This window comes from Rhinopithecus bieti, unplaced genomic scaffold, assembly GCF_001698545.2.
Source record: "Rhinopithecus bieti isolate Rb0 unplaced genomic scaffold, ASM169854v2 scaffold_8783, whole genome shotgun sequence".
NCBI lineage: Eukaryota > Metazoa > Chordata > Mammalia > Primates > Cercopithecidae > Rhinopithecus > Rhinopithecus bieti.
The window spans coordinates 2,017,489-2,033,925 of record NW_016806197.1 but is presented as its reverse complement, the minus strand read 5'-3'; the positions used below and the strand labels follow the sequence as shown (position 1 = coordinate 2,033,925).

The following is a 16,437-nucleotide window of genomic DNA, read 5'->3' as shown; positions in this document are numbered from 1 at the left end:
CGTATACATTGTGACATGACCACCACAATGCATTAACTGTGAAATTATCAAAATGGAGTCACTAATGTCAAACTCTAACAAACAAAATGGACTTGAGGTCATGGAGGAGGGGCCCTCATTTGAGTATGCCTGTGATGGGAACTATGCAAAAAATTCCTCAAAACCTCAGTATTCTAGATAAGCCACTTACACAAGGATACTCACCTAACAATGAATGTCTCCACCCATGAGCTACTGCCAACTCCTGCAACAAGCCCCTGTAACCAGTGGTCTTTGTTTCAAAACAGTTTATGTGGACTTTTTGTTTTTAAAAGCTTCCCCTTTGCCACAACCCCTTTGGATGAGCCTGTGGTCAGCCATAGCATGCATATCCCAGATTGCAATCCCCTGCTATTCCCAAATAAACTCTGCTTTGGAGAGTTGGTCTCTGTTGTTCATTTTAGGTAGACATATCTTGTTGTTTAAGTTAACAAGTCACAGGATCAAGAAACACTTCATCTACACCTTCATCTAGATGAGATCCTAGAATTTAGGTCTCACATGACTGGATAAGATTTTTGGTCTTCCTTGAGGAAGGGCTGTGTGTTGTGTGTAATATAGGAGCAGATATTCATGACCAATTCACTTTCTCTACTACGAGAGTATTATACCACCCATGTTTGCCATTCTGTGGGTAGAGTATGCTTCTCCAGTCTCATGTTAGGCTTGTCCACATGATTTGCTTTGTTCAATGGTATATGAACAATTTGATTTACACCATATTCAAGCAAGAGCTTTGAATGTGCTTGCATGGTATGGTTTGTCTCTTGCTTCTGCTCTTCACTATAAAAAGTGTATGTCCCAAGTAGGGGCTATTCCATCAGTCTAGTGCCAGAAAAAGAAGACTGTGCTGTAATCTCTGCACTTTGGGAGGCCGAGGTGGGTGGATCACGAGGTCAGGAGATCGAGACTATCCTGGCTAACATGGTGAAACCCCGTCTCTACTAAAAAATACAAAAAATTAGCCGGGCGTGGTGGCGGGCGCCTGTAGTCCCAGCTACTTGGGAGGCTGAGGCAGGAGAATGGCATGACCCTGGGAAGCACAGCTGTGAGCCGAGACAGCGCCACTGCAATCTAGCCTGGGCACCAGAGTGAGACTGTCTCAAAAAAAAAAAAAGAAAAAACAAAAGAAAAAAAAAAAAGACGACTGTGGAGCAGAGCCAAGCCAAGCAAGCCAAGCTGAGTCGAGCAGAGCTGTGGCTGACTCCCAGACCCATGAACAAGAAACATTTGTTAAAAGTCACTAAGATCTGGAGTTATTGCTTGTGATAGTCTATCCTCAGGGAACACTCTGGGGGTAAAATAATATTTTATATATTAACTTTATTATATCCTTCTTTGTTTTTGAGATGGAGTTTCATTCTTGTTGCCCAGGCTGGAGTGCAGTGGCGCGATCTCTGCTCACTGCAACCTCCGCCTCCTGGGTTGAAGCAATTCTCCTGCCTCAGCCTCCCAGTAGCTGGGATTACAGGCATGCGCCACCATGCCTGGCTAATTTTGTATTTTTAGTAGAGAACAGGGTTTCACCACGTTGGTCAGGCTGGTCTCGAACTCCTGACCTCAGGTGATCCACCTGCCTTGGCCTCCCAGAGTGCTGGGATTACAGGCATGAGCCATTGCACCTGGCCTATATCCTTCCTTTCTATATCTGACTTTGAGGTTCTCTTGTGTTGAAGAATTTAAACACCAAATTTCTAATTCCAGTTCATTTTATTTTTATTAAAGTGCTTCAGTAGATGAACAGTGTTATCAACAATCAACCCAAACTTTACTGAAATATTCACAAATAAAAATCCTCTATAAGTCATTCAAATAATGTTTTTCTATGTAGTAAAAGTAATCACCATTGGAGATTGGTGAATTTTAATTTATTCCTAACCACATACATGGATTCTTAAATTGGGAGATTCAGCCTGGTTACCTTAATATATGGAGCTGGCTGTTAATACCTGAAAGCTAGTCCCAGCAAGTCTGTGAAAAAATGATGTGATTGAGAACTAATCATTTATCCTTAGTGCTTCAGTTTCTCCATCTGCACTGAGAAGTAACCTTCCCTTAGAGAAGGGTTGTAAATAAATACAAAATGTTAAAGCTTAGCACACTTCTGTGCCTCAAAAAGCATTCATGTACATGCTTTTAAAAGGGCAACTTCTTTGTGCTTGACATAAATTGAATACTATCTGGCTTTAAAAGAAATGGATGAGCCGGGCGCGGTGGCTCAAGCCTGTAATCCCAGCACTTTGGGAGGCCGAGACGCGGCGATCCACGAGGTCAGCAACATCGAGGACCAATCCCTGGCTAACACGGCTGAACACCGCCCGTTCCTACAAGAAATACAAAATAACACTAGCCGGGGCGGTGGCCGGGCGCATGTAGCACCGCCTACTCCGGAGGCACTAGGCAGCGAGAATGGCTGAACGCTGGAGGCCCGGAGCTTGCAGTGAGCTGAGACTCGCACCGCACCCAGCCTGGGCGACAGAGCAACGACTCCGTCGCAACAAAAAAAAAAAAGAAGAAATGGATGATTACTCTTTCCTTCAAAATTATCTTTTTACTCATACTAGTCTGACCGTAGATTAATTTACAGGAGTCATGCTCAGTAAATTATTTGGTTGCAATAAGGACTACTATCCTACTTAGGTAAAATTTACAAATTATTTTAAAAAGTTTCATCCATTACTTACATTCTCCAAGACCTATCCATAAAGACAGAAATCCTGGTACTTTAAAGCACAAAGAAGTCAAATCCAAAATTTACTTATTAGATTTTGGTATCGCTCCCTTGGATACTGTCAAGTATTTTATTCATGTCCTCCAAATTATACTGTGGTTGACAAGGGGCAGAGTAAACAAACAAATTTTGACTAGATCTTCCAGCATAAAGTGACCTGGTGCCATCATAAAAAGATTCAGTAGTGAATCTTTGGGGGATAATCTAAGTTGGGGGAGAGGGGCAACATTTATAGTAAAAAAGCTGGAAGAGGCTGGGCACAGTGGCTCACGCCCGTAATCCCAGCACTCTGGGAGGCTGAGGCGGACAGATCACCTGGGGTCAGGAGTTTGAGATCAGCCTGGCTAACATGGTGAAACCCTGTTTCTACTAAAAATACAAAAACTTAGCCAGGCATGGTGGCGCATGCCTGTAATCCCAGCTCCTTGGGAGGCTGAGGCAGGAGAATCACTTCAACCCAGGAGGCGGAGGTTGCAGTGAGCCGAGATCGTGCCATTGCACTCCAGCTTGGGCAATAAGAGCGAAACTCAGTCTCAACAAAACAAAAAACAGAACAAAAAACAAAAAACCCACAAAATCAAAACAAAACATATGATCCTAACTAAATCACAAACTCTTTTAAAAACCTTGTTTGTCTTGAAAAGTATGTGATTTTGCTATAAAAGAGAAATATAAAGAGGCTGGTACATCAATTCTTATATTTTCAATGAAATGTGCAATACTTTTAGGTAGAAACAGTATTGCTAAATCTCTACATGACACTTTGAAACTGCTAGCAATAAAAGGGAGAAAAATAATTAATCAACATTGGAGAAAAAAATGGTAAGCTGTGATGCTCTTACTGTTCTTTTCAATTAGAAAAATATATTGATCATGAGCACAAGTGGACATACCATCTGAATAAATAAAGCCTCCTGTAGTTAACTTGTCATTTAAAAAATGAATTGGATGAAAAGGATAATTTTCTGTAGTGTGCTCAGCCATTTTAAGACTGGAGTCATTTAAGAAAAATACGAAACATCCTTAGAAAGAACCTGAATATTTCATATTGGTTGTGGCTCTTTAAAAATGGCAGAGCATTCCATGCCCTATACAGAGTACACAAGGAAATAATTTTCACATTGAATATAGATCTCTTACAGAATGAGGAAAAAAACACTTTACACAACACCCTTTTCTATAACATGCAGTATTAAGGGAATAGTAAATCATCATCCTTCACAAAGAAGGTGCAGGTGCTCTAAAATAATCTTAGAGTTAATGATTTTAGAAAGAGGCTGTCCAAATTTGAAATTTAAAATGCAACCTTAATTTCAAAGTTGGTTTTTCCAAATCTCTGATAAGTCCTAGGAATCCAGGGTGAGCAAGAAGAAAACTTTCTCCCTATTTTATGACTTGTACCTCCCACTATCTGTGATGAATGCCGTGGGTCAAATGCTATAACAAATTTCCTCTTTTAGAGCCAGCAAAGGCTAGCCTGGTTCTAGCCAAGACTAAAGCAGGAAGAGGTCCTACCAAAGAGCTTGTCTAGGACTGATCCACCAAAAGATTTCCTAGGCCAACTGGGCACCCAACTGACCCCAGGGCAAGTTGATCATTTTGTTGTGATTCAGGATCCCACCCTTGCACCATCTCTAGGACCAAGAGCCCCCAGAAGAGCCCTGAATACTGGATGTTCTTAGGCTGATCTTCCTGTGGCAAGCACTCCTAGAACTGGTAACAAAGCCTGTATGGACAGGGTAAGCAGAGCACCATTTACTGGAGCTGACCTCCATCTATTGATGCTTGTTGACAAGAACTTAGTCAGTGATTCTGGAGCAGCTCCTCCCAACAGATGGGCTGTGAAAACACCTCTCTCTCGAGCCAGAGCTCATATGAATAGTGGAAATCTTCAGGCAGATCCAACCTCTGCCCCAGCACACTCTGCAAGCAGTTATCCACAGGTGAAAATTCAGAGTCCTGGGGTCTGTCATACCGACGGCTGTTAAAAGCCTCAATGTTGGCCCTCAAGGTACATTCTTCTGCTTGGAAGTCCCATGGCCTGGCATCGATGTCTGTGTTGGAAAGAGAGGAAGAAAAATACATTTAATGCAAGACACTGCTCCTCTTACCACAGATCATGGTTCCAAAAATGGAACTGCTCAGAATTTTTTTTTTTTTTTTTGTAAAAAGCAATGTACAAAGTAAGTATACAGCATGCTGACACTTAGGTTTAAAAAATATACATATGCTCACATGCATAAGCTTGTATATGCAGAAATTACCTTTGGAAGGGTAGCCTAGAAAGTAGTAATAGTGGTTACCTATGAGAAAGGAAATGAGGGCCCGGAGGGAGGTGGACTTCTTCTATTGTATTTCCTTTTCATTATTTCCCTTTCTTACTAGCTTTATGTATTACTAGTTATATGTATTATATTTCCCAAAAGGGTAATTAAATTCCTTTTATGCAGCTTTCCCTAGGGGATGAGTATGCCATCTGAATGGAATAGCCAGCTCTCAAGGAATGGGAAGGGGCAAGAGGGATATAACATGGAGAATCAGAATGGACCAATTACTGAAGACTTTCCTGATTCTGTGGAATCTCCTCCAGCATGTGATAAATCTATATATCAGCTTATTTTAAGATGATGAGGTGACAGCTTCAATGAAGGTAAAAACAGAAAACAGATAATCTGTTTTGCTTCTATTCACTTAGACACTTATTTCAGGGCTAAAGATACAAATCTCCCAGATCTCTCATGTCCTACATGCAAGGGTTTATCATAAGGAAGTGTAGTGTGAGTTTGGGCTCATAAGGGCAGCAACAACAGATGCGCCATTGGCAGGATAAAACATTTTTATGTTTTAAAAACGTACAAGAATTTAATAGATAATTGTGCTTTATGTCTTATAGCAGAAGTTGCATCCTGGCTTGTTATGTGCCTATCATATGTTTCCTTTAGTTCTGTAAACCCTTTTTTAGTGAAAAGACAGTCCCTCACTACCACAAATTATGCAGTTGAGTTTCCCACATTTGGGGGAATAGCAGGGGTCAGCATATCTGGAGTAAAATGGATAAGCCTTGTCCTGGGAAAACCACCTTCATGATCATGGTATTTTCCCTGCCAGGTAAGTAAGTAGAGTTATCTGAACTCTTTACTGCATCATCCTTTAAAATTCAAGCAGGTTACAAACCCAGCAAAGACAAGTCATTACCAAAAATTCTCAAATACAATTATGGAAATAATGGTCAAATACAAAACAATAAAAAAGCTCTCCAAAATAAATTTTTTCAAACTCTGATCAATCTTACAAGTTCTGGTAGTTCAACCAAATATCTTGCCTTCTGAGGTGAGGCAATGTACAGTTCCCAAGATTACCTAGAACATACCACAGCCAAAAAGGTTTAAAGTGAATTCATCAAACCTTTAGATTTAACTTCAAGTTTACAGGTAATACCATAGATAGAGGAATAAAGTAGATAACACCACAAAGAAGAAAACAGACAAATCCTTTTGCAGGACAACTGGCCTAGTTCTTCAATTAGTTAGCATTAATGGTGGGTGTGGGGAGACTGCTAGAGGCCAAGCATGGTGGCTTACGCCTGTAATCCCAGCACTTTGGGAGGCCAGGGCAGGAGGATCCCTTGAGTCCAGGAGTTCAAGACCAGCCTGGGCAACACAGGGAGAGACTCCATCTCTACAAAAAAAATTTAAAAATTAGCTGGGTGTGGTGGTGGTATGCATCTAGTGTCCCAGCTACTTGGCAGCTGGGAAGATCACTTGAGCCCAGGAAGTAGGGGCTGCAGTGAGCCATTATCATGCCACTGCTTTCCAGCCTGGGCGACAGAGCTGGACTCTGTCTCAAAAAAAAAAAAAAAACAGAAAACAAAAATAATTCACATATATATAACAACCACATGTAACCTGTGGTCCTGGATTGGATTCTGACTTGGAAAAATCGCTATAAAGTACATTTTGAGACAACTAGAAAATTGTGAATATGAACTTCATTAGATGAAATGAAAATGTACTGACATGAAAAGGTAGAGATGATGTTAAAAGAGAAAATTACAAAATAGCATACATAACCTGCTTTCATTTTAATAAAATATGCATATATATGTATAGAAAAAGATCTGGAGGAATATACAATAAGATGTTAATGGTGGCAATTTCTGGATAGTACAAATATGGCGTAAATATAATATAGTAGGGCCGGGCACCGTGGCTCAACCTGTAATCCCAGCACTTTGGGAGGCCGAGACGGGCAGATCACGAGGTCAGGAGATCAAGACCATCCTGGCTAACACGGTGAAACCCCGTCTCTACTAAAAAAAATACAAAAAATTAGCCGGGCGAGGTGGCGGGCGCCTGTAGTCCCAGCTACTCGGGAGGCTGAGGCAGGAGAATGGTGTAAACCCGGGAGGCGGAGCTTGCAGTGAGCTGAGATCTGGCCACTGCACTCCAGCCTGGGTGACAGAGCAAGACTCCGTCTCAAAAAATAAAAAATATATATAATCTGAGTAAAAATGGTTTGTTTGCTATATTCTTCTATCTTTTTTTCCGCCTAAGCTGGGCTTTGTATAATAACAAGTTGTTTTATTTAATTTTATTTTTTTGAGACGGAGTCTTGGCTCTGTCGCCCCAGGCTGGGAAGTGCAATGGCCGTATCCTCAGCTCACCTGGCAAGGCTCGCGCCTCCGCGGGTTCCGCGCCATCCTCACTGTCTCAGCCTCCTGAGTAGCTGGAGCTACAGGCCGCCCCGCACCATCGCCCGGCCTAGTTTTTTGTATTTTATTAGAGACGGGTTTCCACCGTGTTAGCCAGGATGGTCTCGATCTCCGCTGACCTCCGTGATCGCGCCCGTCTCGGGCCCTCCCAAAGTGCTGGGAAATTACAGGCTTGAGCCACCGCGCCCCGGCCCAAGTTGTTTAATTTAAAAAATCTTTTTGGAGAAAGCTGTCATTTAAAAGAATGTTTTGGAAAGGCAATTATCTTTCAATTTACTTGTTTTATAAAATGGATTTTTGTAGTTTACATAGGACAAGGGTACATATTAGAATTTGAGGCATAACCTTAAAAGTTTGGTGTATTAATGCCTGACCTATAATCACATACTTTTTCATCTAAAATATGCAACAATTCATGCCAAAAGAGGAGTGATAAATATTTATTTAGTTTTGTCTAAACCCCAGGAAACTCCAGGAAGTCAAGAGCTTTGGGAAGACTCACCATTCCCGTAAGCCCAGTCATCGTTCATGCGGTGACGCACTTTCTGGTAAATGGCTGACATGGTTTTCATGTTGCTTTTCCTCCATTGGCGCCCCAGGTACTTGGTCTGTATCTTTAGCAGCTTTAGGACATAAAGTTGCAGCATGGCCTGTTTGACCTTGAGGGCCCGCTTTAAGATTGGTGCCGATTTAAACACTACCAGCATCTGTTCATTGAAAGAGGGGTGGGGTAAACATCTAACGTTTCTTGGAATTTCCACTTTACAGACAAATTAAACCAAACCTAGCTAGCCTCAGAAATTCCTGGGGAGCTTTCAGGGATCTATGGTCCAGGCTCTACCTAGATCTAATCTTCAAGAATATATAGGGAGGCTGGGCAAGGTGGCTCATGTCTGTCATTCCAGCACTTTGGGAGGCTGAAGCCAGTGGATCACCCACCACCCTGGCCAACATGATGAAACCCCATCTCTACTGAAAATACAAAAATTAGCTAGGCGTGGTGGTGTGGGCCTGTAATCCCAGCTACCAAGGAGGCTGAGGCACGTGAATTGCTTTAACCCAGGTGGCGGAGGTTGCAGTGAGCTGAGATCATGCCACTGTACTACAGCCTGGGTGACAGAGCGAGACTCCATCTCAAAAATATAAAATTATATATATATATAGAGATAGAACTATTCCATTCATATTTTATTATTAAAAGTTTTCAATATTCAAAGCATATGGTATAAAATGAAAAGAAAATTTTGTCAGCCACACATATCAATTCCACTGTCACAGTTTTTTGTTTATTTTCTGGAGATACTTCTATGTATGCATACATTACTTATATTTTTTTGTTTTGTTTTGTTTTGAAGATGGAGTCTCACTCTGTCGCCCAGGCTGGAGTGCAGTGGTGCAATCTCAGTTCACTGCAAACTCCACCTCCTGGGTTCAAGCGATTCTCCTGTCTCAGCCTCCCCTGAGTACAGGCGCCTGCCACCACACCCAGCTAATTTTAGTAGAGATGGGGTTTCATCATGTTGGTCAGGTTGGTCTCAAACTCCTGACCTCAAGTGATCCTTTCACAGTGCTGGGATTACAGGCATGGGCCATCACAGCCAGCCTACTTCTGTTTTTTAACACAAATGGTAGCCAACTACATATCCTGCCACACTGTTCTTTACCTGTTTTTTTTTATTGAATATATTTTGAAAATCATTCCATATCACTATAGAACTGCCTCATTCTTTTACTTTTTTTTTTTTTAATAGAGATGGGGTCTTATCATGTTGCCCAGGCTGGTCTCAAACTCTTGGGCTCAAGCAATCCTCCTGTCTCATCCTCCCAAAGTGCTGGGATTACAGGCATGCACCTCTGAGCCTGGCTGCTCATTCTTTTTAATGATTGCATAATATTCTATTATAAGGACGTACCATCATTTATTTAACCAGTTGGTCCTGCTTAATGAGCATTTAGCTTGTTTCCAAGCTTTCACTATTATTATTATTTTTTTGAGACAGAGTCTCGCTCTGTCGCCCAGGCTGGAGTGCAGAGCTGAGTGAGATCTCGGCTCACTGTAACCTCTGCCTCCCAGGTTCAAGCGATTCTCCTGCCTCAGCCTCCTGAGTAGCTGGAATTACAGGTGCCTGCCACCATTCCCGGCTAATTTTTGTATTTTTAGTAGAGATGGGGTTTCCCTATGTTGGTCAGGCTGGTCTCGAACTCCTGACCTTGTTATCTGCCTGCCTCTTCCTCCCAAAGTGCTGGGATTACAGGCATGAGCCACCGCGCCCAGCCAAGCTTTCATTATTATAAACAATGTTGCAATGATAAACCTTGCACTTGTATCATCTGGGAATGTGTGTAATCCAAAAAACATTGCTAGTTTCCCTGCTAGAGTTGCCCTGAGGGAGGGTCTGAGATTTGGACCCCTGAAAAGAAATGGACTGATAAGTAATCATCTAATATAGAATAAGTGCCCAGAATTATGAGATGCTAAATCTCATGCAGCATTCAGTGTCTATATACGGAGATCACAAACCAGGCAGCACACAAATATTTACTAGTGATCTTTTAAAAATTCAGTCAGATGGACAACTCCATGATGTAAAACCACACTCACCATGGTCCGGGAATGTTTCCATTTGGTCAGTTTATTGAGCAGCCTCAGGAGGTTGATGCAGGAAAAGAGGTTCCTCCAGCAGAACTGGCTGTTGTCTCCAGCTTCCTAAAATAGGGAACATCCATCATTATCTTAATACCTACAAGGCTTTAATTCCCACAGAAGCCTGGAAGTCAATGTTGGTCAGTTTAGATGAGGCCTTCCTGTATGAAATAATACCTCCTCACCTTCCTGTTTCTTAACACACTGAGGTCTCCAAAGCCCACGGTTTGAAAACCCCCTCAGCTGCCAATCCTGGAAGACTCTACCTACAGCATGCGTTGGTTAGAAAGATGATACATGAACACAGGAACCTGATTCAAGCAAGTTTTCTTGTGTAGCTTATTGCTCTAGGATCAGAAAAGAGATGAGAGAATTTTACCCCTATATACAGGTACTTTGCGCTTATATAAACTATGTTTGTAATTGTTAGGATTAGGTCTAATTCTTGTAGATTTTAAACAATGTTGGATGGCTCTGATATCTATTATAGTTGAATTTTTTTAAATCAACCTCAACCCTCCTTTATCAAACCATATTACAGTCAGATGCTTAATTCTTCAGCATGGAAGGAAAAATGGCAGATGGTTTATTCTAATCAGGTATTTTTCTTATATATTTTTTGATAGTTTGTGAACACCTAACCAGAGACAACAGATGGATGTCAGATTAAAAGCAGGTATCTACTCATAGAAACATTTTTCAGAAATAAAAATATGAGTCCTTATGTGAATTTGGGGCTTGCAAATACATACATACTGGTGTCAGAAGCTATATAAATCAATGAGCACACATGACAGCCAAACTAACATCTTGGAAATTCCTCACATCCACAATGTGATAGGAGAATGTAGGAGTAGACGACATGTAGAAGTGAGCTGCTGTCTAGTGAATGGAAAATTACCTCCTCCTCCCTCAAATTAATTTGAAGCAACACAGGCATATAGCTAATGTAGAATGAACATCTGAGGTTTTTGAGAGTATTAGGCTTTCCTAATACCTAATACCGAGAGCCAAAAAGTTTCAGGGAAATTTCTTATTTAGAAATATTATTTATAGGTCAGAAATATTATTTATAGATCAGGTAATCCCAGCACTTTGGGAGGCCGAGGCAGGCAGATCGAGACCTGAGTTCAGGAGTTCAAGACCAGCTTGGCCAACATGGTGAAACTCCATTTCTACTAAAAAAATAAAAAAAATAGCTGGGCATGGTGGCAGGCACCTGTAATCACAGCTACTTCAGAGGCTGAGGCAGGAGAATCACTTGAACCCAGGAGGCAGAGGTTGCAGTGAGCTGAGACCACGCCATTGTACTCCAGCCTGGGCAACAAGAGAGAAACTCCATCTCAAAAAACAGAAATATTACTTATAAATAATATTCTCCATCCTATAGTAAATGTTCAACATTGTCCCAGGAGAACCATCTGTCTGCTTCTAGGGAAAACTTTTATGGGACTTTCTGCTCTAGTGCATCAGCTAGTCTGGCCTGCCCCAAATAGACCAAGTTCTACAGACATTATATCTTGTGTGGTTAGGAGAGACAGGCAGACTTTCAATTTTTTTTTTTTTTTTTTTTTTGAGAGAGAGTTTTGCTTTTGTTGCCCAGACTGGAGTGCAATGGGGCGATCTCGGCTCACCGCAAACTCTGCTTCCTGGGTTCAAGTGATTCTTCTGCCTCAGCCTCCTGAGTAACTGGGATTATAGACATGCACCACCACGCCTAGCTAATTTTGTATTTTTGGTAGAGATGGGGCTTCTCCATGTTGGTCGGGATAGTCTCAAACTCCCAACCTCAGGTAATCCGCCTGCCACAGCCTCTCAAAGTGCTGGGATTATAGGCGTGAGTTACCGCGCCTGGCCAGAGTTTTAAATTTTTAAGACACAAGGGAAACACAAAACATATGGGATAAGCAAGTGTATTTCTACTGTGAGCTTCCTTCATCCTGATTTTCAATATGGTAGAGGCATAAAAAGCCTTGCATTCCTCAGTATCTCAAAGAATAATATGGGAGAGAAGGCATCCCCTTGTAGAAGCAGCATTGGAATAGATACCAGAATACCTGGATTATGGCCTCATCCCTGACTGTATGATCTTAGGTAAATCATTTTCCTTGTTTCTTGTAGGAGGTTGAACTAGCTAATCTTTAAGATCACTTCAGCTCTGAGCATTCTATAATTCCGTGATTTACGTGGACTTTCTCCAGTTGAAAAGAACTGCCTCATTCTTTTTAATGGTTACCTAATATTGTATTGCAAGTATGTACCATAATTTATTTAACCAGTTGGCCCTATATTAGTAGGCATTTAGGTTATTACCAATCTTTCAATTTTTCCTTTTCTGAGACAGAGTCTGACGCTGTTGCCCAGGCTTGAGTGCAGTGGTGTCATCTCGGCTCACCGCAACCTCTGCCCCCTGGATTCAAGCAATTCTCCTGCCTCAGCCTCCCAAGTAGCTGGGACTACAGACGCCTGCCACCACGCCTAGCTAATTTTTCTATTTTTAGTAGAGATGGGGTTTTACCATGTTGGCCAGGCTGGTCTTGAACTCCTGACCTAGGGTGATCTGCCTGCCTTGGTCTCCCAAAGTGTTGAGATTACAGGCTTGAGCTATTGCGCCTGGTTTTTGTTTTTTGTTTTTTTTTTGAGACAGAGTCTAGCTCTGTTGCCCAGGCTGGAATACAGTGGATCAATCTCGGCTCACTGCAACCTCCACTTTCTGGGTTCGAGCTATTCTCCTGTCTCAACCTCCCAAGTAGCTGGGATTACAGGCATAGGCCACCACACCCAGCTAATTTTTGTATTTTTAGTAGAGATGGAGTTTCTCCATGTTGGCCAAGCTGGTCTTGAACTCCTGGCCTCAAGTGATCCACCCGCCTTGGCCTCCCAAAGTGCTGGGATTACAGGCATGAGCTACCACATGCCTGGACCCCAATTTTTCATTATTATAAACAATGCTGCAATGAATAATCTTAGACTTATAACATTTGGCATTTGGGATGCGTGACTATAATCCAAACAACTTTGCTAACTTCCCTAGCAGAGATGCTCTGAGGGAGGGTCCATATTTAAATCCCAAAAAGAAATGGACTGGTGATTAATCAAGTAAAGTTTTCTTTCTTTGTTTTGAGTCAGACTCTTGCTGTGTCACTCAAGTTCGAGGGCAGTGGCGCCACCACAGCTCACTACAACCTCCACCACCTGGTTCAAGTGATTCGCGTGCCTCAGCCTCCTGAGTAGCTGGGATTATAGATGTGCACCACCACGCCCAGCTAATTTTTGTATTAGGAGAGATGGGGTTTCACCATGCTGGCCAGGCTGGTCTCGAACTCCTGGCCTTAAGTGATTCACCCACCTCAGCCTCCCAAAGTGCTGGGATTACAGGCGTGAGCCACCGTGCTCCACCAAGTAGTTTTAAAAGTGAAGTTTTGGACTGGGTGCAGTGGCTAACACTTGTAATTCCAGCACTTTGAGAGGCCAAGGCGGACGGATCACAAGGTCAGATAGAGACCATCCCGGCCAACATGGTGAAACCCCATCTGTACTAAAAATACAAAAATTTGTAGGGCATGGTGGCGCACATCTATAGTCCCAGCTACTTGGGAGGCTGAGGCAGGAGAATCGCTTGAACCCAGGAGGCAGAGTTTGCAGTGAACCAAGATTGCGCCACTGCACTCCAGCCTGGTGACAGAGTGAGACGCCATCTCAAAAAAAAAAAAAGTGAAGTTTTGAGTAAGGGTAAGCCATCTGTGGCTGTTGCCTTTTCCTTAGGGCTCAGTCTCAAGAATTCCAGGAAAGGAACCCAAGTTCCCTCTCTGAAGATAGTCTCAGCTGCCCATGGCCTTGCTCTCCTTTCCTCCTCCTTTTTTCTTTCTTTCTTTTTTTTTTGTTTGAGGCAGGGTCTCACTATTTTTTTTTGAGACAGAGTCTCACTCTGTTGTCCAGGGTGGAGTGCAGTGGCGCTATCCTTGGCTCACTGCAACCTCCGTCTCCCGGGTTTAAGCTATTCTCCTGCATAAGCCCCTCAAGTAGCTGGGATTACAGGCACATCCCACCATGCCCAGCCAATTTTTCTATTTTTAGTACAGACAGGGTTTCACCATGTTGGCCAGGCTGGTCTCAAACTCCAGACTCTCAGGTGATCTGCCCACCTTGGCCTCCCAAAGTGCTGGGACTACAGGTATGAGCCACTGCACCTGGCTGGGTCTTACTATTTTGCCCGGGCTGGGCTCAAACTCATCATCCTCCCACTTCAGCTTCCCAAGTAACTGGGACTATAGGCATGTGCCAACTCTCTTTTCCTTCTGATACTACTTCCCCAGACAACTGTAACTAGCTCCACTTCTCACATCAGATGTTGCCAGGAGCTGGCACTGAAAGCACACACACTGGTCAGTGGCTCTCTCAGGATGGCCACCAAACCCTAGCTTGTTCTGTCTCCCTTGCTTGCAGCAGGCTCTACCTGCAGCACTGCTCTAGCCTGTGCCTGTTCCAATCCAACAGATAACTTTTTCCCAACAGGTCTTCGGTTCCACAGGTACCTGTTCATATTTGCCAAACTTGAGAGTTTTTCTTCATGTTTATATTCATTTAAGGCAGGTCACCTTTCTCTCTTTTTTTTTTTCCAAGACCCAGCATATTAAAATGGAAGCCTCTATGAGGAGATATCATTTGTGAACAGCAGCACACGTCACATTCTCTTGTTCCTGGTACTTCATACTAGCCAAAGCAAGACGTTTACTTCCTTTGTATTAACTAAAGTTAAAAAGAAAACATACTCACAACCTACTCTCACGAATATTTGTTTGCAGTATGCCTTAGGTCTAAAGATTCAGTTCAAGGACTACATCCCACCCTTTCAGAGGATCTCCAGGGCACTATGAGGGCTGTATTCTCAAATATCCATCCATCACCCAGGTGAGTGAGCCAAGCCAAATAAAATCTAGGCTATGCCAATTATGTAGCTAATTAATTCAGATGACTAAGGGAAGAATGGAGCATTTCTTCCTTTTGGATTGAGGAAATCATGTTGGTTAGAATGTGAGCACCAGAAGGAATGTAGTTGCTCTAGTCCCAATTCTGTCATCCACAGAAACAAAAACTGGGGCTCAGAAAGGGGAAGGGGCTTGCCCAAGGTCACATGATAAGCACCCAATCACCAGTACTCAGTCAATTTGAAGACTCTTTGTTTACTGTTCACCTTCTAGCTGCACTTCTGGAATCCTGCACACAGAAGGCAATTCAGAGAAAATTTAGTTGGATCCCCTGCTTTCCGAACTTCTTGAAGACTCAATGGTGGAAAAGCACATTCTTCGGTTCTACCATAATTCGTACTTCAAACCAGAAGAAAATAATCGTTCCCAGGAAAAACAAGAACAAAAAACAGTGAGGTTTCCTTCTTTAAATGGAAGCATTTAACTGAATCTAGTCAGCCTATGATCAGTTTGAACTTTTAAAGAAGGGCTACTAAGGGTGAGATCTAATACTATATCTCAAACCTCTTCAACAGCTTACTGAAGTCCCTATGTGACAAATGAGCTCTGCACTGATAAATCAAAATTATTAATATTAACTTGGTTACTTTATAATGAATCTAGGGGAATTTTATAGTCCAAGGAAAGTTGGATGCTTATCTAATGACCCAACTTTCCTTCCTTTATAGATGAAATTTCTATAGCCTACAGGAAACCTGCTCAAGATCCCGTATAGTTATAAGTGGCAAAGCCAGGTTTGTTTGTCTTTTCCATACTACCTAGTCTATTTCTCTGCTTTGTGCTTCAGGCTTTCCTGGCCATGTTAGCCCTGCATTTATTTGAAACTATTAAAAAAAGTATGCTGGCCAGGCATGGTGGCTCACACCTGTAATCCCAGCACTTTGGGACGTCAAGGCAGGAGGATTGCTTGAGACCAGGGATTTGAAACAAGCCTGGGCAACATAGTGACACTTTGTTTCTACAAAATATTTAAAAATTGCCTGGGCAATATAGTAAGACCTTGTCTCTACAAAAAATATAAAAAATTAGCCAGGCGTGGTGACATGTGCCTCTAGTCCCAGCTACTCAGGAGTCTGAGGTGGGAGGATCACTTGAGCCCGGAGGGTAGGTTGCAGTGAGCCAAGATCACACCACTGCACTCTAGCCTGGGTGACAGGGTGAGGCTCTGTCTAAAAAAAAAAAAAAAAAAAAGCTAGGTCTTAATACTTAACTGATGTCAAATTCATGGTAATAACTATTACTTGACAAATGATTCTTTTGATTCATTTCTCTGTTATGGTTCACATAACTGAAAATGAAATCCTATTTTATTTGAAACTTTCTT

At 42.3% G+C, this 16,437-nt stretch overlaps 1 protein-coding gene across 4 annotated transcripts in view; it reads right to left on the bottom strand.

Moving 5' to 3' along the window:
• Positions 1 to 3,451: 3,451 nt before the first annotated feature.
• STRIP2 (striatin interacting protein 2) overlaps positions 3,452 to 16,437 on the bottom strand; it is a 35,133-nt gene continuing 22,147 nt past the window's right edge. For all 4 annotated transcript variants that reach the window (XM_017875041.1, XM_017875043.1, XM_017875045.1 and 1 more), the window contains 3 exons: positions 10,084 to 10,188; positions 7,984 to 8,188; positions 3,452 to 4,824 (listed from right to left, as the gene is read on the bottom strand). In XM_017875041.1, coding sequence (XP_017730530.1) covers positions 4,574 to 4,824; positions 7,984 to 8,188; positions 10,084 to 10,188 — 561 coding nt within the window. In that variant the 3' untranslated portion in view covers positions 3,452 to 4,573. The remainder of the gene's footprint in view (positions 4,825 to 7,983; positions 8,189 to 10,083; positions 10,189 to 16,437) is intronic.